Source organism: Lycorma delicatula, chromosome 1 (genome assembly GCF_047948215.1).
Source record: "Lycorma delicatula isolate Av1 chromosome 1, ASM4794821v1, whole genome shotgun sequence".
NCBI classification, from domain to species: Eukaryota; Metazoa; Arthropoda; class Insecta; order Hemiptera; family Fulgoridae; genus Lycorma; species Lycorma delicatula.
The window spans coordinates 288,043,314-288,068,016 of NC_134455.1; the positions used below are offsets into that span (position 1 = coordinate 288,043,314).

At 28.4% G+C, this 24,703-nt stretch overlaps 1 protein-coding gene across 4 annotated transcripts in view; it reads left to right on the top strand.

The window, feature by feature from the left end:
- Window positions 1-24,703, top strand: part of LOC142332628 (autophagy-related protein 16-1-like) — a 129,836-nt gene that overhangs the window by 31,588 nt on the left and 73,545 nt on the right. For all 4 annotated transcript variants that reach the window (XM_075379187.1, XM_075379209.1, XM_075379198.1 and 1 more), the window contains exons 3-5: window positions 4,082-4,244; window positions 9,868-9,956; window positions 14,288-14,426. In XM_075379187.1, coding sequence (XP_075235302.1) covers window positions 4,082-4,244; window positions 9,868-9,956; window positions 14,288-14,426 — 391 coding nt within the window. The remainder of the gene's footprint in view (window positions 1-4,081; window positions 4,245-9,867; window positions 9,957-14,287; window positions 14,427-24,703) is intronic.

The window sequence follows — 24,703 nt, forward strand, 5'->3', positions numbered from 1 at the left end:
CAACGTCTTTGAAGGACTTCCATGCTAGTTCACATTCGCTAAGTTTATTGTCAAAAGTTGAGTCCTTAAGCAGTTTCTTGATTTTAGGACAGATAAATGTCTCTCCTTCAGCTTACCATCAGTCAGTTTAGGAAAATTCATTTTTAAATGATTAAATCCTGGTCCATCTTTGTCTAGTGCCTTTACAACATTTTTCATGAGTTTTATGTGAAGTGGCGGCAGTATGATTTTACCATTCTTAATTAATGATAAGTGCTTTACGTTTTTTCATCAGCCACAAAGTTCTGCTGCTATGGCCAGTTCTTCACTTGGTAATAACATTTTGTATCACAACTATCCCAAAGACAAATAAAACAATACTTCATAAACCCACCTTGAAAACCAAGAAGTAACACAACAACTTTCAGATCACTGCAAACTTGCCATATATGCTCTTTGTATTTTATTGCTTCTGATATTGATGTCAGAATTTCAAATGTTTCTTTCATGTCAACTGCATGAGCTAATGGAATGGATGTCTGTTTGTTACTACTATGCAATAAAATTGCTTTCATGCAAACTTTGGAAGAGTCCGTAAAAAGATGCCATTCTTCAGGAATATGATGAATTCCAAGCTCTTTCATCAGGCTATCAACATCAGTGCAAATGCACAATGAATTTTTCATAGTAAAATAAGTTGAAAGAGTTTTATTCAGTGTTCTAAACGTAGTAATTTTTGTTTTTTATGCTTAAAGTTTCGATTGTTAGAGTCTAGACCCCAGAAGTTCAGCTTGCTGCTTTGAAAACTTTAAATCATGAACTAAATCATTAAGTTTATTGTTGAATTAAGTGGAGACTTCTCATCAGATACAGGAAGAAATCTTCAACATCCTGTACATCATCTGTTTCATTTATAGATTGTTCTTCCAGCAGTGTCGGATTAGATGGTGGTAAATGTAACTCACTCGTATCCATATGGTACCAGCCTTAGAGCTGAGGATACATCTGCATATTTTATTAACTTTCCATATTTGAATGAAAATCCAAATATATTTGTCATATTAAAGTAGCAGTCAGTGAAGTGCTCCTTAGATGCCAAACCATCGGTACAGCAAATGGTATGACTCGTTTCCCTTTTAACCATTCAATTAGAATTACTGAGTTTGATATGCAAATAACATGAGGTATCCACATTTTCATCTCTGAGTACACAATCAAAATAAAATTTATAAGCTGTTTTTATCAATTCAGAAATAATCTTTTTTTGAGATTTAGGTGTAAATTTTCCACAGACATAAGAAAAATTGTTTAGATGATTTGAACATCCACAAACTTTTCCAGAAGCCGTGTTGTAGCAAATAAAAATGGGGAAAATCACTTTTGTATTTTAATGAATTGATGGAAATATAGCAAAACACTACTAATAACTCTATGATACACAATTCATCGTTTAAACAAGTGAAGCTAGAATAAGAGTTTTAGCTCTGCAGTAGGCAACAACAGCTGTCTGTATGATGTCATCATGACATGCTTTATGTGTCTACTTCACATACAGTATATATATATATATATATATATATATATTTATTTATTTAGTTTGTTTATTAAATATGTATACATGTTGTTTAATAACACAGAAACTATTCTTAATTGTAACCAGTAGTTCATCAAAATGAGTTTATTATAAAAATTTTTTACAAATTTACGATTTGTGTAAAACCTTTACCACAATTTCAATAACGTATTTGAAATCAGCACCCAAATTACAGTTAGAAAAGTACATGTTAGGTACAAATTTTGTGTTGACTAGTGTGATTTTTAAAAATATCACTTCTACAGTGGACTCTGCCTTGCAATATATTTGATTATGCTAAAGTTCACTAGCTAATCTGTTCAAACCTTTACATCCAAATCAATTTTGTGTTTGCTATAAAAATACCACTGCTCATCAAATACTTTAAACTTCTAATACTTTTCTTCTGTGTGCATTCATTTCATAATTTTTTTCTTAATTTTGAAGTTTCCAAAATTAGTGGAATTTTGTGGCTAGAAATCCCATCATTAATGTGTTGTACTCAATATAATCTTTCAGTGGTAATTATCTCATACCAAAAGTCAAATTTTTGATAGTTATTTTTTGATATATCTCAACAGTAGTTCTAGTATGACTGTATGATTTTAAAAATAAGATTCCTGACTGCTTTTTCTGTATTTCTTCCCTTACAAAATTTTTACATTTGTCAGTTATCTTGATGTGTAAAAAAGCCCCTGAACCAAAGTCATCGATGAAGATTTTGCAAGTTGTAGAAAATTCAAAGTTGGGCATTGTGATATATATCACATGCAAATTCCTAGTTTCGATGTTGTGTTGGTGTTAATTGAATATATAATACTATGCAAAAATTGACTCTCTAAAGCTTTGAAGCCAGTTTTCATTGATATTTTTAAGGACTCCTTTGTCAAGGATTGATTTGGAACTTCTTTAAAAAAAATTCTATTTCATTGTTTACAATTTTTTAATTTGTTTACAAAGATAGTCGTAACATTGTGCAAAATTAATTTTACAATTCCTTAAATGTGGAATCATGTGTTGGAGATTACTGAAAATTAATTACGATTATTATAAATCAATATGATATTACAGAGTATAATTATTTACTTTCTTTGCTTCCTTTTACTGCCGTCTTGAGGGCGTAGTTGTTGAAATAATAAGAGGATCAAAACTTTACTCCTTAAGACCTCATTCTGGCAGTATTAATGAATTGGTGGTAGAAATGTCAAACATGTTATCTATCAGTGGTCCAAACTGTGTGGAATTGTTAATTCCACAAATCCATAAATTGTTAAAAAATAAGAAAAAGATAAAGAAAAATTTCTAAATGAGATTTAGGTTTTTGTCATCAGTCTCTTCACTGGTTTGTATCTTTTCAGTCCCTTTATATTTTATCCTGATGAAACATGAAGCTGTAGTGTAAAGTCCATGGTATGGTTAATTATTTTTTGAGTAAAAAACAGTGTCACTGATGTGCATGATGAGTGAGGCACTACGTGAAGTGCCAGCATGGTGCATAGTGAAACCAGGGCAATAATAGATGCAGTTTGAAAAACACACCTATTTGAGGTAAAAGGTATGAAGGTTGAAGAAAAGGGAAGGAACTGATTACTTCCTAGAGAGTATGCCTATGATCAGAGTGGTTTAACAGTCTTATCTAAAACCAAACTCATATCCTTAACAGTTGAATATTTTTCTCCATTTTTTCTTTGGTACTCTATTTAAGGTCAATTATTTCATCATTTTCTGTTAAAGAGGAACACATACAGTGTTGTGGTTGGTTTGTTAAAAAAATAATTCTCTTGTGGTGGTAGTATTAAATGACTGCTTTTAGTGCTTTCTGATCTTTTACTTATTATTATTCCAACACTTGTACACCCACTAACTGATAGCATATTGATTATTCTATAATATGCTTACTAAAAGTCTTGCGGACATTGTCATCTTATGTCACTAATTCTTACTACATTGAAACTTAACCTATGCATTTCCCTTTTTACATTGCCTAAGAGAGTATTTATAGTTTTTGAAATATTCGTAAAATCTATAAAATTTGTCAATTTAAATATATCTTGTAACTTCATTCTCATGTCATCTAATGACTTGTTTTGCCAATAAATTCCAACTTTCAGGTGTAAATGTATCGGGATTATTGCATTAGCATGTCAATGAATATAAAATCGCTAACAGATATTGCATATAATATATATAATTCTATGTGTAAATGGAGGCAGAGTTATTATGGTGCATACTGTTTCGTGATTGCATATTAATAGAATATTCAGTTTTATATGACAACTATATTTAGGTTGTTTTCACACATTTAGTTTATGTGCCTTCACCGATCAGTGGATATTATTATTTCTCTGCTGTGGTCAACTAGTGCAGATGTTTAATATATACTGTGTTTTTAGTGTTTAATGATTTTAAAATTTCTCTTGATATAATTAAATGTTTATTTCTGACATGTTGAAATATACAAAACATCTCTGAAGTGATTATATATGTGTGTCTACTTATTTAAATTGATTTCATATTTTGTTGTTTTAGATTATCACAAAGTGTAGCAGAATGTATCAGTTTGAGAGCAGAAATAGAATTGTACAAAAGCAATGCTCAGAATCTAGAAGAGTTGAACCTCCATTTGAAAGATGAACATCAAGCATTACATCTTGAATTTGTACATATAGAAGATAAGCTTAGAAAGACTCAGGTAAACAATAAAAATAATTATTACTCTTATAATAAAGACACGTTGAAAAAATGCAAAATTCATTTCGTGTGTAATGGGAGATCCATTATTATTCAGGTTGGGTGAATGCACCTCATTATTAATCTACTACTGTTTTCAGTGATGCTACTGGATCCAAGTTCAAAATTCATGTTTACTTTAATCTCTGTAGTATTTGGGGTTTAAATAATTCATTGATGCAATATTTATCAGACTGAAACTGATCACAAACAACTAATGTTAGTAAATAGATTTGTTTCAAATTAGTTTTTGGAAATTGTTACAATAATAAATGTTTTAAGGGTATTCAAAGTTGATAAAATCTTTTATTTATTTATTTTTGTAATAGTCAAAACATTACTATCCTGTTAAATGTGTGGGGGTAGTTCATGTACATTTTGGTTCTTGGGTAGTAAATAACTTGGTCTGAACTGAAGTTAAAATATCCACTTCCTTTCCTCTTTGATTGTCTTGCAAAAAGCAAGACTGTTATAAAAATTAGACTTTATACTATTGAAAGACATTAGTTAATCATTCATTAAACCATTTTATAAAGATAGTGTATAAATATTCCTGTTGTAAAATTGTAAGCTGTATTCTATATGATATACAAAAAAGAATATCGAGGTTTTAAAGCTATTTAATATCTGTTAACTCTTGACTTATAGTTATGAATCATGAATGAAATGAGTAAAAATGAATAAAATCATGTAAGAGTGACTCATAGTTTTCCCTACAAATGGTCAATGTAAGCACCTTTCATACAACTTATAGGACTGTCCTACACTTTAACCTGCTCATCTGTAATAATGGAAGCGACAGCTGCTTCAATCCTGTGCCTCAAATTAGGAGGTGGATGAGTAGATTGTTTATATATAACTCACATGAGTTATATATAATTATTTGCAATATACCAAATCACTCAAAAGTTATTTGGAAAGAATTTATTTGTAGAAGGGTTCAAGACACTGTTGTGGTTAAAAAGTAATAAATGTTTGTATAAAAACATCAGATTGCCAGAAAACTGGGACAACATGTTGGAAAATTTAAAACCCGTCGAATTTATGTCAATTCATAAACCGATAGTGATTAACCAGTAGATGAAATAAAAATCAGAATAATGATGAGGAAGATGATGTTTGTAAACAGGAAAGTGATGGGTAAAGAGAACAAAATGATATATTAAATTATAACATGTAGAATTAAAAAAAAGTGACAATGTCAAAGCTACCTTATTGAAACTTTCATGTTACATTTTCTATCCAATAAAATAGTATTGATGTCAATACTTTTGAAGTATTTTTATCTCCGTTCTTTTGCAGCAAACTATACTATTATTATAAAATAAATTACCACCAAGAGTATATGTATAAAAGAGATTCATTCACCAAAGCATCCTGGTGAAAATCAACTGATATTAATACTTTTTAATCATACTGGGATGAACAAAACCCCAATACAAAGACACAAGTCAAATGCTTTATTCTAAACGACAGAAGAAAAACGTTGTGACAACAAACGGTTACAAATTAATGGAGCCCATCTTTAAACTACAAAGGTATTAAAAAAAAATATTATTAAAAATATTATTGAAAAATAATCACATGGGAATTGAATTTTTTTTTACGGATACTCTTGCTAGTGATCTATTTTCTAACAATTGTATAGTTTTTAAGAAAGAAGTGAGATATCAGTGGTTTTTGTTGAATCAGATATTAAACCAAGGGAGATTATTATACTTTACATCTGACTTTTTTTGGGAGCTTTTGAGGGAATTAGTGTTAGTTTGAGATGAATCAGTATTTTTTATTGATTACAAATAAAATCATACTCAAAATATTATAAGAAAGCAGTACAATTCTGTTTCATATGACTGCATTGCTGATTAATCTTTTGGTAATTATTTTCAATTCCTTATCAAATTAATAAAAATTTGATTTAAATTATGTAACAAATTTTATTTCATATAAATAAAAAGAAAGTAGAACTATCTAACTTAGTATTTCTTTTATTAGATAAAACAGAGTTTAATCACTATGCTTAAATGATCTGTAACTCTTCAGGAGAAATTTATTTTTTGTGACTCATATATCGGATATGTAAAAAGAATGTGGCTACCTTAGGTTGTAAAATCTGTGTTATTTATTATCATTACAGGAAAAATATAGAAGATGTGAAGGGCTAATGAAAGAGAAGTCTATTTGTGTGTTTAGAACGAATTGAATGTGTAGAACAGATCTGTGTATCCATACATCTCTATTTTTTCAAGTTTATTTTTTACCTCTTTCTTCATCACATCTTCCTCATTAATATTTTTGCCGTTTTAGATATGACCCAGTTAGATTTTCTGAGCTAGCTGAGGATGCCAGGACCTTCCTGTCTGTCATGGGGAGCCAGGATGCCCTGGCTCTGTCATGAAGGATAATGTTTCCTCTGCATGTTTTATTCATAATTTTAAAACAGAAACAAGAGGGAGTAAGATTCAGGTAGATAGGAGATCACCAGGACTAGTATGTAGACAACCACCACACACAATGAGAAGTATACCTACAGTACCAGTTTGTTCTAGTCAGCTCCTTGTTCTATCCCATTAAATTGTGTACATAAGCAAAACAATGAAATGAAAATGTTTTATTTTCATGCTTTACTAAATTTAAATTTAGTTCATAGTTTAATTTAATACAGAAATAAAAGAAAATAAATATGTATTTGATTTTCATAAAATTATTTAAAAAATCCCAACAGCTGTTTTAGTATACACTACCTTCCTTAGGTGATACAAACATAATAATAAATCTAAAAGTAAGTAGAGTTGAACCTCTATATAACAAATCTCGATTTTACAAATTTGTTTACTGCACAGTATTGAAGAATAATATGAATCTTATAAACATTAATTTCAGTAATATGTGTATCTGAACAATGAAGAAGTAATATCTTTATTATGAACTGCTCTACAATGAATGTTAATTTGGTGTATTTGACTTTATGCAGATAAACTAAACCATGGGTATAAGCTACTTATAAAAATTAGAATGATTTTTTTTTTTTGTGAGCTTTCCTATCAGTGGTGGGGGCATTAAGACATTTTAGTGACTATTGTTTAACAAAATACATTTTGAGCATTAAACTTTTGAAATTGCAAAAAAAATCATTTTGGGGGCTTCCATACTCAAGGGGAAGTATTCGAGTAAAAGTAAAGTTAATTTTTAAGAAAATAATTCCTAAGTGGTGATAATAGGTTTAAAAAACTTTTTAAAGTTGTTTAAAAAATACAAACATTCAGTCAATTTGTTTATAATTATAAAAAAGTTTTTATTTTATAGAAAGGCTAATTTTATTTTTCAAGAAGTACTGAAGAGTAAGGCCTATCAAGAAATTGAGAATTTTACAAATTCAACTTTCAACTTCAACAAAAAACTTCAACTTTTGTAAGAAAAGTTTTTTACTGAAGTGCCCCAGTAAAGATTTGAAATTCTATTTTGGCCAAAACTTCTCCACTTCTTCCAATTATTGCAAAAATTTTATAAACTTTTTCTTCAAAAGTATTACCTTTCTGCCAAATTTGAAGAAAATTGGTCAATGGTGTCCAGAGTTAAAAGACCAAATACAAGCTCACTTCATACATTTCCAAAAATGTCTATCTGACAAAAATAAGTTTTGTAGGTTTGTAGCATTGGAATAATTTTTTTTTCAGATTATTTACAATTTTTTTTTGTAAATGTCTCTGTTTTGTAAATGGCACAAAACATAAAAAAAATACCAATTTTTTTAGATTATTTTTTAATGATTTATATTTCCTGTTATAGCTATAGTTGGAAAAGTCAAAGTAAAAAGTAAAATGATGCCTTACATACAAGTACCTTTACATACCTCTACAAAAAAAATTATAACTTATAATACCTAACATTAAGAAGCTGTCGTTTTTCTGTATTTAGTTGCAATTTGTTACCTAATGTGACATTGGACTTTTTTTAGTGGACACTATGTTATTGCGTCTTTTCCATTTTATTAGGATAAAGGCCAATATAAATTTACAAAAAACGTCTAAGAGTATAATTGTTGTTATACAAATTAAAATCAGTTCAAGAAATAATGATATGAAACTAATAATATTTTTTTGTGATCACAATCTGTGGTTTAGTTTTTAACGTGAAACAATTTTTCAGTCAGATGATGGCTATCCCTTCTTGGGAAGAAAATAAAATTTATGCACTGTTATGTGTAGTATTTAATATCAGTTTAGCAGAGTTAGCTTTGTAAAAAATTGCCATAAGTCTGTTTCCATGGCATAATGTATAATGGCTACTCATCAGGTGATTGTAAAGATTAATCAGCTGCCTTCATTTGCTTAAAAAAATGCTAGGTTTGTTAGAATTTTATATTTGTGAATATTCATATTATTTATCAACATTATTCAGTATTATTTTATGAATATTAAATTGAGCAAAGACTTGTTGCTTGGGAGCATGAATGTACAAATGTCAATGAAAACTATAAAAACATAAGATACAGATTCATGTAGCATTTTGGAAAGTAACCTCCATCAGTAGTAACACTGAAAATGGGGAAAAAGGTATTTTTCATTGGGTCATCCTCATTTCAAAATCTTCTGGATGTCCTTCCAGTTAATAAATAGCTCTGATGTTGTTAAGGAATCCTGTTTACAATTTCTTAAGTCAGCCAGAAAAACGTCTTCAGAGCTAAATATTACCTCTTCAACACTTCAGAAAATAATTTTAAAAAATGAAAAAGGGTACGTTTAAGCCTGTTCATGTTAATTAAATTTCTGACCGGAATATGGCTTTAAGAGAAACTTGTTGCAAAGCTCTTCTAAGGTGTTTTCCCAATGTTCAATCATGGAAACCAGTCTTTTTTCTCTGCTGTGCCATTTACCTGAGTAATAGATCTCTGAACTTGTTTTTTTGATGTAAAGAAAATCCCCACTTTTATGAGAAAATCACAGACCATCCCCCATATATAATGGTGTGTCAGTATCAGTATCTGTAATACATCTGTTAGGACTGTACTTTTTTCATTGAGGTGTTATATCATACCTTAATATGTTTAAAAATTATTTTGTTCTGTAGCTTTAATTTGTTGGTGTGGAATTATATACTATTTTCTAGCAAGATGAAGCTCTACCTTATTATAATTAGTCAATAAGGGTGTCTTTAAATGAACATTTTGAAGGACTGAATTGGTAAGTGCTCTGAAATTCAGTCGCCACCTAAAAGTTCAGACTTAAAACCTGTGAAACTCCAATTTTTGGTATAATCAAAGAAAATATCTCCTATTTATATCTAAAAATGTTGATGAGCTGTTTAGAGAAATGGAATTTGCTGTTTAGAGACTGTTTTTACAACTTTGATCCTTAAACATGGAAGAGAATTTCTATATGGAGCTTGGTGATAAAACTACATGCAGAATATGTAGAGCACAAGTATAATTTAAAGTAAATATTTGTTTAATATTTTTACGTGTAAAAATATTAAACAAAGTAATGACAAACAATTAATGTTTATTTCTTTATATGGGAAGGGATTTTGTGGCTACTCTGCTAAGAGCCTTTTTTTTGTTAATGTTATCAACTTTGTTGTTTTAGGATGAAAATTCTCGACTTCTGGAGAGACTTATGAAGTACAAGTCAAAAGATGCAGAAAAATTGAATGAAGAGAATGAAAATTTTCTCAGGTACAAATTTTTGCATTTTATTTAGAGAAATCAAGTTAAGACATTTTTTTTTTCATAAATTTAGTAATTTACTAAAGTATAAGTGGATTTAGTAAATTTACTTAATGTGTGTCTCTTATCATATCTTTCAGTAATACTTTCATTACTAATGTTAGTTGTGAATAATAGATAGTTGTGATAATAGACTTATTTACTTGTAACATTACTTGATGCACAGTAAAAGTGTTAGGAACTGGATTTTTGTCAGAATTTATATAATGTGTTATGTCATACTAAAACTATGAACTTGATATAATTGTATAATATATATGAATATATATATATATATATGAACTTAATTTATACAGAATATAAGTCAGCTTAAAATACAGTACTGGTAGTCAGTTCAGTTCAGTTTAATATTGTAATATTGAGTAAACTTTTTTTTATTAGTTTAAGTTTCAGTTATTACATGTTAAAAAAAAATTGAATTGACTTTAATTACATGATATTATAAATTTATCATTTTGTTATATTGACAATTGCTTTAACTACTTTGCTACAATTGTAGGCTACACTTTGCTTTACTAGGCTACAATTGTCTAATGCATTGGCAGCTCATAGCTAAAATTTGTAGAGGTGCTGCTCCAGAAAATCTTTTTCTGGGCCTTTTCAAGGCCATGGTTAAAGTTTTTGTAAAGTAAGAGAATCAAACAAAAAAAATGAATCAAATGTAATAGCTGGAAGCAGGATAATAATCTAATTCTACACTTTATTACATTCAAGAATATGGTACATGGTTTTTAAGTACATTGTGCTTAAAACCCAATTCAGTTTTACCAAATAAATAATAAAATGCCAATACAGATGATATTTTTTAGTGTTATTTGATAATAACCTAATAAAATGTCCGCTTAAAAACACTATAGTCCAATGGTGCTTAATTAAAATTTTTATGTACGTAGAAACAAATACATGATTAGGTTTTACTAATTACCTTCTCTTTCGCCCTTCCAGCATGTTTTTGGACAGATTCCATAATTTATTCCATGAATAGTGAAATAAAAATTTAAGAATGCGTATCAGCTTATATGTTAATGTTTATTAAAAAGCAAAATAGTGATTATTTAAATCATATTTCAAAATGTACAACTCTGGGTTCCAAGTTATGGATATTTTGAATAGCTTACTCTGTTAACTGAGATTATTAGGACAGTACATCAAGCAGATAATTTCTATTGCAGTTTTTAAAATAATGTATTTTTATTTACCTTGGACTACATATCCTCCTTGTGAGACAAAAATAAATGTATTGTCAGCCTTAACTATAGTTAAGCTCTTGAGCAAATTGAAGACTGGGAAATATATATTTGTGGTTATATATTTTGTAGTTTAATGCTACAGGATGAACTTCTAAATCGTAACATCAACTATCAACTAAATGACTATTTTTTTAAGCAAAAAAGTAAAAAAAAATGCGTGTCACCTGATGCCTTTTCCTGATTGTAAATAGCTATATGATGTCAGAGTTAACCCATTTGATACCAGCGGCACTTAATGGTGAAAGAGCCTGTAAACCATGAAATGATGCTAAGAGAGAAAGGATAATATCAGTCAACTTGAGATATAATCAACTCAAAAAATTATTTATTTAATAATCATTTTTAGTAACACCTATAAATCAGCATAGTAGATTCAGTGTCTCCATAACTGTGAGAGAATTAAATATAAAAAAACCATACAATATCTTGTATAACCATATTGATACATCTCCCTCTTTATTTTATAATCAGTATACACTTTCATCATTCCTTATTCATAGTCAATCTTCTGCTTCTTAACTGATCAACATGTTCCTCTCGATTGCTTCAGTTCATAAACTACTCTGCTGTCCAAGAATGTGTTCCACTTCCCAAAGTTTTACCTTGGTTATGATTTCAGAGGTGTAGGGATGGTCTTCAAAGCATAGAATTCTACAAAAAATTGTTAGAATGTTTTGAATTTCAATGATTTTTGCATAAACAGAATATTTTTCATTTATATATGTATATAATTATAATATTGAAATCATCAGATATATTCAATTAAAAGTAAGAAACACTTGCCTACTGTAATGCTTTTGAAGTATTTATTTCATCATCAGCAGTCTAAAATTACACATCTATTATATTATCTATTACATCTAGAAAAATCATGATTTGTCATTTAAAAGTAAAATCTCCTTTGTATACCTTGGTATGACAGAGACTTGTTTTAATTTTAAATGACAAAGCATGGCATTCTGACATAATAGATGTGTAATTTGTCATTTTAAACTGCTGATGATGAAGTGTATACTTCGAAAGTGTCTCTTACTTTTAATTGACTGAATCTATGGTTTCAGTATTATAATTAAATTTTATTATTCAATACAGTGGTTGATAAAATGTTTGAAAAAAAAAATATATACTTTATAAAAACCACCCTATACCACATTAAAACGTAAGATATTGCTGAAAACATTTTAAGACCATTCAAAAGAAGATAACATAAAAAAGGTGTGTAAAAAACAAGGTATGTTTTACTGTGACATTAATTAGGTTTCTCTTAACAGAAATTGTGTGCAGAAGACTTTTGGGTAAATCACCAACCCATATATAATAGATAAGATAAAAAACCAGCTGCACAGTGAAATGGAAACAAGATTGTGAAAAAAATAACACAATTACATATGACAATAAGAGGTTAAAAATAGGAAGTTTAAGAAAGAATAGAAATGAGAAAAGAGTAGCTGAGTGATTAAAAAAGGGAAAAGAAAAAAGTTGGGAAGCAGGATAGATTAATTCTAAGGAAAGTAGAATATTATTATGAAGTTGGTGGTGTTTCAAGAGAAAACATGCTTATCAATTAAAGCAACAGAAATAGGGCTGTGGATGAAGTGCTTTGCTTATGATCTACATTGTGTGGAGTATAAAAGAAAACAGGGAACTGTTGAATGTAGTCTATGTGTGTTTAGTTGGTTTAAATATTTATTAACATACGATAACATAATAACTATGATGTCTCCAGAACAATCACAAAACAGAAAAAATAAATGATTCGTTGTTATTATTTTGTTTTAAAGTCATATTTTATAGAGGGGATTTGAAAATTTATCAGTCTCCTAAATGAAATATTTTTCAGTATGTTATGTAAATTGTTATTTAAAAAATAACCTAGTTTTGTGAAAGTTTTTTTTAAATATTATATGCAATGTTTCCTGCTTCAGCAACTGTAGTTGAAATACTGATAAGTAGTAATTTTTCACAGATTTCATTACTTGTGTATTTCTTAACTTTTCAGGTTAATTTCTAAGCAATAATCTTTATAAGTATTTATGTAGCCATTACCAAAGCATTCTAAACAACGTGAGATGAGACACCAGTCATTCGGAAAGTTTCGTATCTATTATTACAAATAACTTGTATTCCTTGATAGAATCACAAGGGAAAAATGATTTTCAGTTGACTTTTTCCCTGAGCCAAATATATTGTTGCATATCAGCTTATCAAACCTGATGAAATTTCTACTAAGTATGAAATCAGATCCCTTATTATCTCTTGCTGCAAACAATCTGTGAATTCATGCTTCTTTTTAATTATTTTGTGGCATTGACTGTTTTTAGTGATACTGTAATAATTAACTTATATTATCCCAGATTAATGATTTACTATTAATCCATTTATTTGCTAATCTACTAATGTTACAGCACTTCATATCTTTCTTGTCTGTTTTTCTTTTACCCGTAATAAAGATAACTTGTAACATCTCTGATTTATTTCTCTTAAACAGACGAAAATAAGTGGAGTTTTTATAGATAGTTTTAATTATTCTGAACAAAAGTTATTGTATTACAAAATTAATTTTATAATTTAACCTATGTAAATGTCATTTGAATATTTCAGTGCGACTGTGTTTTATATTGCATAATTTTTATGAATAGTAAATGCATTATTTTTATTGTTGTTGTTATTGCATGTATTTTTTCAGTTATCTTTTAAATTAGTTAAAACTCTTACCAAAGTAAATCTTTTCCTTAATTCTTTTGTGTTTTAAAATCTATTCCCTTCCATTTTTATAAAAACAGCATTATTTAAATATTTCAATTTCTTTAGATTTTCAAGCACCTTTTCTTCTTCTTTTGCTGCATTAACATTTTATAACTTTGCTTAATGCATTTTTACTCCTAAATATCTTTTGTTCTACTGAAAGGTTATATAGTCTTCCCCTCTTGTTTCATCTAATAATTCTTTATGAATACATATCTTATTCTTAATTGTATTCTAATGTTAAGAATTTCTGTTATTTTATTTCTTAAATTAACATTTTTGCAGGCATAGAAATGCAAAAATGCAGAAGGAACTGGAAGATGCTGCAAAGGATACAAGAGGATTGTCTCCAGAGCAGCTTCAGTTTGATTATGTTGGCCCCTCTTTGGTGCCTGCTGTCCCTACTAAGGCTGCCATAAAATTTGTGAGTCTCACCAATTTTGTAAATTTTGTTTTTGTTCACTATTGAGGTTTATTATTGGGGCCACTTATTCTAATGATTTTGCATGCTGATACATCTGTAATAAAGTAGAGATTTATTTTTATTATATGTGGGCTTGATTGTGTTCTGTAAAAGTGTATTTTGATTTTCATTTATTTATATGAAAAATAATAGCTGTAAAGTGGTATTGTCAATAATTTAATTAAATAAATGAATAATTTCGTTTTGTTTGTTTAATCTAATTCTGTGTATTGTGCTAATGGTGATTTTTTAGAAAATTTTAGTTAGTATTCCTTGTAATTTTAATATTTTTTAAGTTATACCTTTAAACCATTCAGCTACACCAGCTTTATAAGGAAGTTATATGACTAGGTCCACTACTTTGTCATCTATTTCCTAAAAGTATATAATGTGTTATGATTTTTTATGAATGGGTTTATTTGGTATACCTTTCTTTAATAAATTACTTAATTAGACTGAATATCTTTTACAATTTTTGACGGTTGCTAGAAGTAAAATTAACCTTACAGTTCAAGTGTAATTTCCATTTATTTTAGAGATAAATCTATTATTTTTTTTCTTTTTAGTCAACTGTTGATAAAGGTTGGTGATATTCCTTGTAGTTTTCTCTAAATCTCAGTGATTTTCTTTAAAATCTCTATGTATTTATTATAGCTAAATATTTGTGTTCACAGTTTTTTATTTTCAATTAAGGTTTTTTCATACCTTACTGCCTATATACATATATATATATATATATATATATATATATATATAAATGCCAACTTACTTATATTATTGTTTATAATAAGTAAGTTCTTAGCTAAAATAAAAATTAACTCAAACCATTTATATTTATCATTACCATCTGGATTGAGTTGGTTTATTTATTAATGGTTGTATTCTAATAGTAATATTTGTATTGTGATAACCAATGAATGTCTCGATATTGTCAATGATGTGCAAGTGTTGATTTAAGTGAATTAACAGATTAACAGATAAATAATTTCTGTCTTCCAACATTTTGTGAAAGCTGTTAGAGAAAATAGGTAGCTGCTGTCTGATTCTCTTTGGAATAATTTTCTTATGTCCTAGACTAATAAATTTGAATATAATCTGTGACATGATTTGTAAATTTATTTTAAAATGGGAAATGAAATCAGTAAAATAATCCCAGGCTCTTTCTGGGAATTGAATCTAAGATTGAATATTTTGGAGGCCGGTTTTCTGATCACTATTCTAACTGAAGATTCTATTGAGGCATTTTATCTGTCATATAATCACTCTTATATCAGTTATATCGAATGAGTTAGTTTTGCACTGATAATTGTTGCAATTTGGAGTTGTATGTGTTTTATGGCTTGATGAATAGAGGTATTTGTATATTTTAAAGGAACAGGATGTTGAAGGTTGTATGCTGGATTCTATTGAGGGATTTATCAGTAATCAGGATTTATGTGGACACATAATTGACCATAGTATCCAGATAATTATGTTAAAAAATGGTGTACCAAAGGCAATTTTTTTAGCGTAACATTAATAGCTTTGGAAATAAATAATATTGTAAAATATTACTATTATTATTATTATATTCATCTCAAAGTACTGCTCTCTCAGTAGAAATTTGGACAAAAAATATTTGATTCAATTGAAATAACAAGATATAAGAATTTCATTATCTTAAATGCTCAAGTTTCATTTAATTAGCATTTAACATAAGTAATGGGAATAATGAAAAGTAATCATGATATATTTACTAAAGTGAATAGTGATGTACAGGATTTGAATACAGACACGATTGATTACTATATTTTTATTTTGGACTAAAGTATGTTTAACTATACATCACTTTCAGTTTTCAGTGTTCTGTGTGTGTTCTTCTTGATAAATATAATTTTTTCTTCTTGATAAATATAATTGTCTGATATGGTATACTAACCTTTTGTGTTAGTTTCTTCAATGGCAATTTCTGTCTTTGAATTTTCATCTGAAAATGACCTACTTCAAGAAAACAAGCACATTAATCACCTGGTATTTTAGTGCAGGTTTTCTTTTCAGGATGATTTATTATATGTTGATAATGATCTAATCAAGATTGAAATACAGTTTTGCATTTTTGATCAATAAGTTTAGTTACATATTGATTTGATTAAAAAAACTGGTTTATCCATTTCAAATTTTTCGCCATACTAATGCGCATCTTGTTATAAATAGTTAGTTACTGCCATATTCACATGTATTATGATTAATTTAGTGTACTACAAGCTCTGTCTGACATGTTTTCTACTCATCCAAAAGTTTTGGACACAACATATCTACCTCAGCTCTTGAATATAACAGTACTACATGTCAGTTTTGCTGGATTTAGGAATTCTATTTTTTTTATCTTTTTCTTTTCTGAGCACACAAAAGATAGATTCAGCTGCGTTGTGCTCAGCCAAATTTAAAAAAATACCAATTATGTGTTGGTTCCAATATGAGTTCTTTGGGAAATGTTGGTTTCCCAAAGAACTCATATCGGAACCATCTCTCACATCTCTCAGACAAAGCAGTATATCAAATAGATGGCCATTTTTAAAAAAAGAGCTACAAAAATTAAAGACAATTACTGCTGTGAAAATCATTGGTGAAAGGAAAGAGGTCATCCATTACCATTTGGTACTTCAATTAACTATATGAATCTTACATTTAATGCTTATAATATGATAAATCTTAGATGTAATGCTTATTATCATACATGCTAATGAATCTTACATGTAATGCTTATAATTGTCTTTTAGGTAGGTGACATGTAAAACAATTTTTCACATCCTAATTGCTATGCATTATGCAACAGTTTAGTGAAATTTAAACTGTTAAATGATACCGTTACACACAATTATTTAATGTGCATTATGCCTTGTGTGATTAGAAATAGATAAACATTTTTAGTTTTTAAAGTGTTAAGACTAAAATCTATAGTTGGTTATTATGGTACTAATTGTTAACCGTAATTCAGATGGGACCGTACACTAAAACATCTCTGTTTTATTTTGTATATTGTACATGTAAAATATATGTTTACATGCATATATATATATATATATATATATATATATTTTTTTTTTTTCTTTTCCTTTTTTTTGTTAATTTTAAACATAGTTCTATTCTGATTTTAATCATTGTTTAATAATAAGTTTATTTTGTCAATTTAATGTTTAATTTTTTTTAGATTGTGAAATACAGAATCTTATTCTATATTTTATTGTTAATTTTTTTTTCTAGCAGCTAAAATAAACAGTAATTTTTAATAAACTTACTAATGTTGGTGAGTATCATATTTTAAAGTTTTCTGTTCTTAGGAATTCACCAATTAGTTTTGTATTTTGTTTTGAAATTACAATTAGTACCATCTGCTAATAATATTGAGTGGTATTTCTCAATTTAAGTAAAGATTTATTTAGTTGACTGAAACTTTCAACAGAAAAAAGTCAAAACTAGATAAGTTGCTTGTTGATTTTTGACATGATTGTAAATTTGAAAGTAAACCAGTTTAAGATCTTTAAAAATAATATTATAATTAATCTAACTAAAAATGTGATTAAAACTAATGATTCAAAGTGACTGATTACCAATGCCAACTAGTAACATTATAATAATGTACATAACAGAATACCTGTCTGGTCCATAGGCTGAACCTCTCATTCATCCAGTCTGTCTATATTGCAGTTTTTAAACTGATAACTCATATTTGCCTTTTATAATCTTTGATATCTTTTTAAATAAATAAATAAATAAATGAATAAATATATATATATATATATATATATATATATATATATAAAATACTTAATAATAATACACTGTAACATTGCTCCAAAATGAGCATTTTCTGTAAATAAAAAATTTAATTAATTAATCTATAATTTTAATTGGTCACATATTTTAAAGATTTGTTTGTTGGATCTGAATATATGTGGTAATGTTGCTGATGTAACATTTTTAAATAAGTGATTTTAGCCTATAAATAATTCTTTGCCTGAAAGATAAAGTCAATCAAAGGAAGATGAAGAGAGAATTATGAAGAAATAAATAAAAAGGGATCTGTAAATACAAGAGGATATAAAACAAAAAATTCTCAAAGTAACATCATATGTGTAAGGTGTTTGAATATGGATTAAGAAAATTGAATTTTGAATTATTATGTATAAATTTAAAGAAAAATTGTGAGAAAATTACAAGAATTTTTTAGTTTTTATTTTCATATGTTTACTTCAGTTTATTAAACACATTTTTTTTAATGGTTGTTACAAAATACAATTGCCTTTGATTAGTTTAATTCACTTTAATAGTTGGTGTTTCAAATGATTTTGATAAGATTCTGAATGGGATTTTATTGTTTGAAATTAAGGTTTTTTTTCTAGAGTTTTTCTCCTTCATTTATTTCAATAGATGACCCTTTAGTCGTAGGGTCTTTGTGTTACTGCTTAAAATTTATAAAAAAGAGTAGACCAAGAAAATTAGTTAGTTGTCTATGGAATCAGATAAATGGAATAATGCCATATGTGAAATATGACATTTTCTTGCTCTGCCACATAAAATATAAAGAACCCTTCAAAGTGCAATAAAATCCATAATGATAATCCCAAAATGATAATCCCAAAGTTTGGGATTAAAATGATAATCCCAAAGTTGACCAATATCCGTGTATCTACCTTTATAAAAGTTTTTCACTCTTTGTGTTGCTCAGTGAGTGAAAAAATGCATATCTGAGTGACTGCCAAAAAAAATATTTATTTAATGTCCTGGACTATCTTCATTAATAAAGCTTACAATTTCTCTCATTGTTTGTTAATCCAATTTTTAAAAATGTGGAATCCTGTCAGTAAAGATTCATTTTCATTATTGACAATGTTTTTAATAGTTGTTAGTGTTGTGTTTTATAATGTAATTATTTGTTTGCTGTTTAATTTCATTGAATTCTTCTGTAAATTTTTTCTTATGAGCAATCTGTCACTGCATTAATACATCTTATATTCTATGTTATTGGTAAAAAATGTACTTGTGGTTAACAGTTTTTGAAATATTTTAATATCTTTTTGTCCAGACAGTCAATGAAACTTATTTAAAATTGTAAAATTTTGAAATAACAAACATCCAAATATTTAAGTTCAATGATTTTAGTAGTTTTTTCTTTTTTTTTTACTGATGAATTAATTCACAGAAATTTACAAAGAAGCTTGTGCAAGCAAATATGAAAATGGTTATTTGTAGGATATGAAAAATGTCATGCCTGACCGGGACCTCCTGATGAAAGGCCAAGACAAGCTACCACTATGTTACAGCGATTGGCAATTTGAAAAGTTTGTACGTATAAAATTTTGTTCTGTTTGTTTTTCAAAAATTTTATGGTTTTAAATAGTATACTGTATATTTTTTTAAGTATAATAAATCTTTAAATCTTTACATCATCAATCTTTACATGTATAGTTTTTATCATATTTTGACATACTATCCTGGTTTCTTAATTTTTGGAACTCATCTATTGCAGCAAATAAATTATAGAAAGTGGTGTGTGAAATTTAGGATTTTTTCAAAATATTTGAAGGTAATTTTCCTGTATAATAAATGTTTTGTTATAATTTCTGTTAAAATAAACTTTTCATGTGTTATTGATGAATTAATAAAAGCAAAAGTTTATTTCCATAAAAAATTATGACTTACCTATGATTATTTATTTAGTTCAAGAAATTTCACTTAATTCTTTCTTATTATTATTTTAAGTAAAAACCAACTTATTCAATAAAAGTAAATTAATGTATAAAGCTTTTTTATTATATGATTTATAAACAAAGGAGAAATTAAACATGAAATTAAAAAAAATAATTTATTTATTTTTAAAATTATTTCTGATAAAAACATAAAGCAAAATATTTAATGTGTTTACAACAAAAATTTCGTTGAAGGTTTTTTTAGTAGGGAAACAGAAACTACATTGGTATCTATAGGTACAGGTAAATTTTTTATCACTGAAAAACTATTCTCAGAAAATTGAAATAAAGGTATAAAGTTAGATTAAAATATTAATGATCAAAACTAAACTTAATTAAATGGTCCCAATAGATCAGTACAGTTAACATTATCAGGTGCAGTTTATAATATTTATAAATATATGAAAAGAAATATGATGTTGTTCAAATAAAAAATACACAATCATCAAATGTGGAATAAAACTTAAGTGCAATGCTTATAGTATGTCTTAGATTTTAGCTCTTTATTATTTTTCTCTATACTTCATTTACTTTTTTGTTTACTGATTTTGGCCAATTTTAAAGATTTATTGAAAAAGATAAACAAAATATGCTATTTTAAAACCACTCTAAAACTGATCTGTATGTGTGTAAGCTTGCAGATGTTCTTGCTCAGGAGATGTGAAACTTGTTTTATTTACTCAGATGCAGCATTCTCACTTTCAGATTCATAGTTCCTGATTGATCTAAACAATAAGTATATGTAGAATTATACTTATTTTTCTGTGGTCTAGAGGTGAAATACAGTACAGCCCCGCTATAACATGGCTTGATATACTGCGGATATGGATATAATGCAGATTATAACCTGTCCCCCAAAAAATATCTTAATATCCAAAAAAATAAACAAATAGGATGAAGAAATGATAATCACCCTATCACTGTATTTGATATCAGTGTAAAATCTATCATAAATCCTTTGAAATTGTCAACAATATGCTTCTAGTATAATAACTGTTTAGTCTAGTATAATATCTGTCAATTAGTCATGACCAATTTTAAAGCCTTGGAATTCCCAAAAACTTGATTCAATAAAACTAAACTATGATTCTAATACAGTAATAGAAGAAATTGTTATGATATACTGCACATGACTCATTTCCTGTAACAGTGACCATCAATGTGACCCAACCATCAATGTGCTGCTTGTATAATGCACAGTATATGGTTCGTATTGTCTGAATGTTATTACGTATTGTGATTTATTCAGGGCTGTTTTTACTGTGTTTGTCAATATCGTTAAGTTTTATTACATTGGATAATTTATTAGATTTTGTAGTGTTTGTTTACTTTTGTATTTGCCTAACATGTTTTTTAAATGAAAAACGTATTCTGTTAAGGAATAATTAGTTATTACTGAAAAGGTTAAGGCAATTCATTCAAAAGCCAGTTTATTCTGGGAATTCAGTGATCCTGAAGTTGCTATACGTGGTTGGGTGAAACAAGATAAATTGCATTCTTTTATTGATTCAGTAGATGAAACAGTCGGACTTGATCGCAAAAAGGTTAGACTCGGTGATGTTAATGTTGTAGATGAGTGTATGTACCTTTGGTTTTTGTAAAAACTGAGTGAAGGAAGTGCACATTATAATGTATTGGCTTTTTCTATTAAACCATTATTACTTGATTTTTTGCCTATTTTTTTAATTGATCCCCTTTGTAATTTAAAATTTACTTCTCGAAATAACACAGTTCGCCTATAATGCGGGTGTCACATAAGTCCCCTGATAACTGCATTATAGTGGGATTACACTGTAATTAGTTTACATTGCTCACAGCAGCCTCTTCTGAATGGTTTGTTTTGTAATTCTATTATCTTTGACAACTACTTTGTCCCTGCGTAAAAAAACTATGAAACTTTGGCAACTTTAATTTTATTAAGGAATTATGTTTTTCTATAAAGAAAATTTTTTGTCAATTTATGGCCTTGGAGATTTATTTGTTTAAATTGTAATTTGTTATAATAAACAGAGCAAACATTTTAGAAGAGCATTACAAGATAAATGAAAGCAAGAATGATTTGATTTGCAAAAGAGTGTATACTACTTTACCAGTATTTTAAGAAGACAGTATAAATAACCTTGGAAAGTTAATGAAATATTCTTTCTCTGGAAACGTCTTGATGACAACTTGCTTAATGGTGTGTTTGTGTGTGTGTGTGTGTGCATGCGAGTGCACATGCGTGTGTGTACATACGAGGGTGGGGTCAGAACTTCCTGGACTCATGTAGAGATGGCATTAGTACACTTAACTTCTTGACAGTATCGCATGATTTCATTCTTCATTATTTTACTATAAAATTTGCTGCATCACTTAATATTTAAATATTTAAATATTAGTATTTATAGTCCATCAAAGTGGAGAATTAGGGCTTTTTTTAGAAAATGGAAAAACTGGAAATTCATACAGTTATTAAATACTTATTTCTGAAGGGCTTAAGTACAAAGAAAATTAAAGTAGAACTTGTTATGACATTGGGAGACTCTTCTCCATCACATACAATGATTAAACACTGGGTTACTGAATTTAAATGGTTCAAACACGCACTAGCAGTGAACCAGAGGATGTCTTTCTGAAGTGACTGTTGCCAGAAATGGTAGGAAAAGTGCATAAAATTGTCTTGGCAGATCGACAAGTGGCGGTGAACGAGTTAGTCATCTGTCGGCATGTCATCAGAATGCATGCGCAGTATTTTTCACAAACCTTTTTGGGCATGAACAAGCTGTGTGCTAGATGGGTGCTGCATTTGCTCATGTCTGACAAAAAACAGTACTGAAAAAACATTTCAAGCAATTGTCTCGAACTCTTTCGGTGCAATCCAGTGGAATTTTACTTCAATTTGTGATGGTTGATAATTATTTGGTTCATTACTACACTCCTGAGAAAACAGCAGTCAAAACAATGGGTTGAAAAGAGTCAACCTGCTCCAAAAAAAGCAAAAATGACATAATTCTTTAACAAAGTTATAGCAATAGTTTTTGGATGCATTTAAGCAGCCAGGCATTATGCATGATCCATGCAGCTGATTGTGAAGAAGGTCGCACCATACGTTGATGTAAAATTGGTGTTGAAAATTCCCTTCCACTGTTACATGAGGATTTACTTCTTTCCATGTATGCTCATTGTGTAAGTTATTGACACCATCTCAAGTAAAATTTTCCTCGTAAACAAAACATACTTGTAGAGTTGTCAGTTTGTATTCCATTGGTGGAATACAAACTGACAACTCTACAAGTATGTTCGCTTGCAGAACTCCAAGCAAAGCACTCCGTCTCCTGCATGTAGATGATGAACTGGCTGTTTATGATAAGGGTAAAACATGTTTTGTTAAAGTGTCCTACAAACCATCAAATGAGAAATTCGATCCACTTAGAATGTGTACTGACATCTGGACTGCATCGATAATAATTTCAACAATAACAGCGTCATGTTGGACAGATGGTTTGTAGCTGGTACGAATGCCAGGTAGTGAATCTGTTTCCCAAAGGTTGTGAACTGTCTCATTATTTTTTTACATCTGGAATCCTGATGCAAAAACCTTAAGAAATCACTAATTCTGCCCCTTAATTAATGTCCAAAAAATTTCAGTATGACCTCATTTCACCGGGGTATCTGAAATCTGAGTGAAATTTTTCACTAGCAGTAACTCGCAAATGAAGCAGTCATATGGTTTTTTTTTATATAAACATATGTTTATATCAACTTTTCACGAGTAGAATGTGGGAGAACTTCATGATACACCTACACATATATATATATATATATATATATATATATATACATATTGTATGAGTATACACATGCACAAAACAAAAATATCATAACTTTGTTTATGGGGAAAATGGAATTATATAGCAAAAATTATTGCAAACCTTTGTTTTAGTAATGATAAATTAACCACATTCTGCTTACAAAAATTGAAGGCATTGGTAAAAGTATTTATATATTTGTGTTAATTCTGATTTCTGCTGATTCATTAGTACTATATATAACTCAAGTAAATATAGCATTGGAATGATATTAATAATACAAAAATGAGTATTTATAAAATGTATCAGTGATACCAGACATATACTTTTTGTAGCATAATAATTTTTACATAACCTTAATTATACAATCATTTTGTATGTAGGACATTAATGTGATATTTGGTTTAGTGTTTACATGAAAATAAGTTCTGTATTCAACCAAAGATTCTTATGTAAATGGACCATTTCATCTAGGCTTGTTGCACATTTTCTTTTAGGTGGAGTCTTTAATTGGAAGTTATAATATTTCTAAATATGTAAACAGAATTTCTGCATTTATTGATATATTGTGGTTATGAAACATTTTCTTTTCGTGGTCCACAGTGCATGCAGGTGAAAAAGGACCAACGTTTCTGATATATCCACAGTTATAGACATGGTAAAAATATTTGTTGGCATTAGTATGGATAATGTTGATAAAATGTTTTACCTGATATTGTTG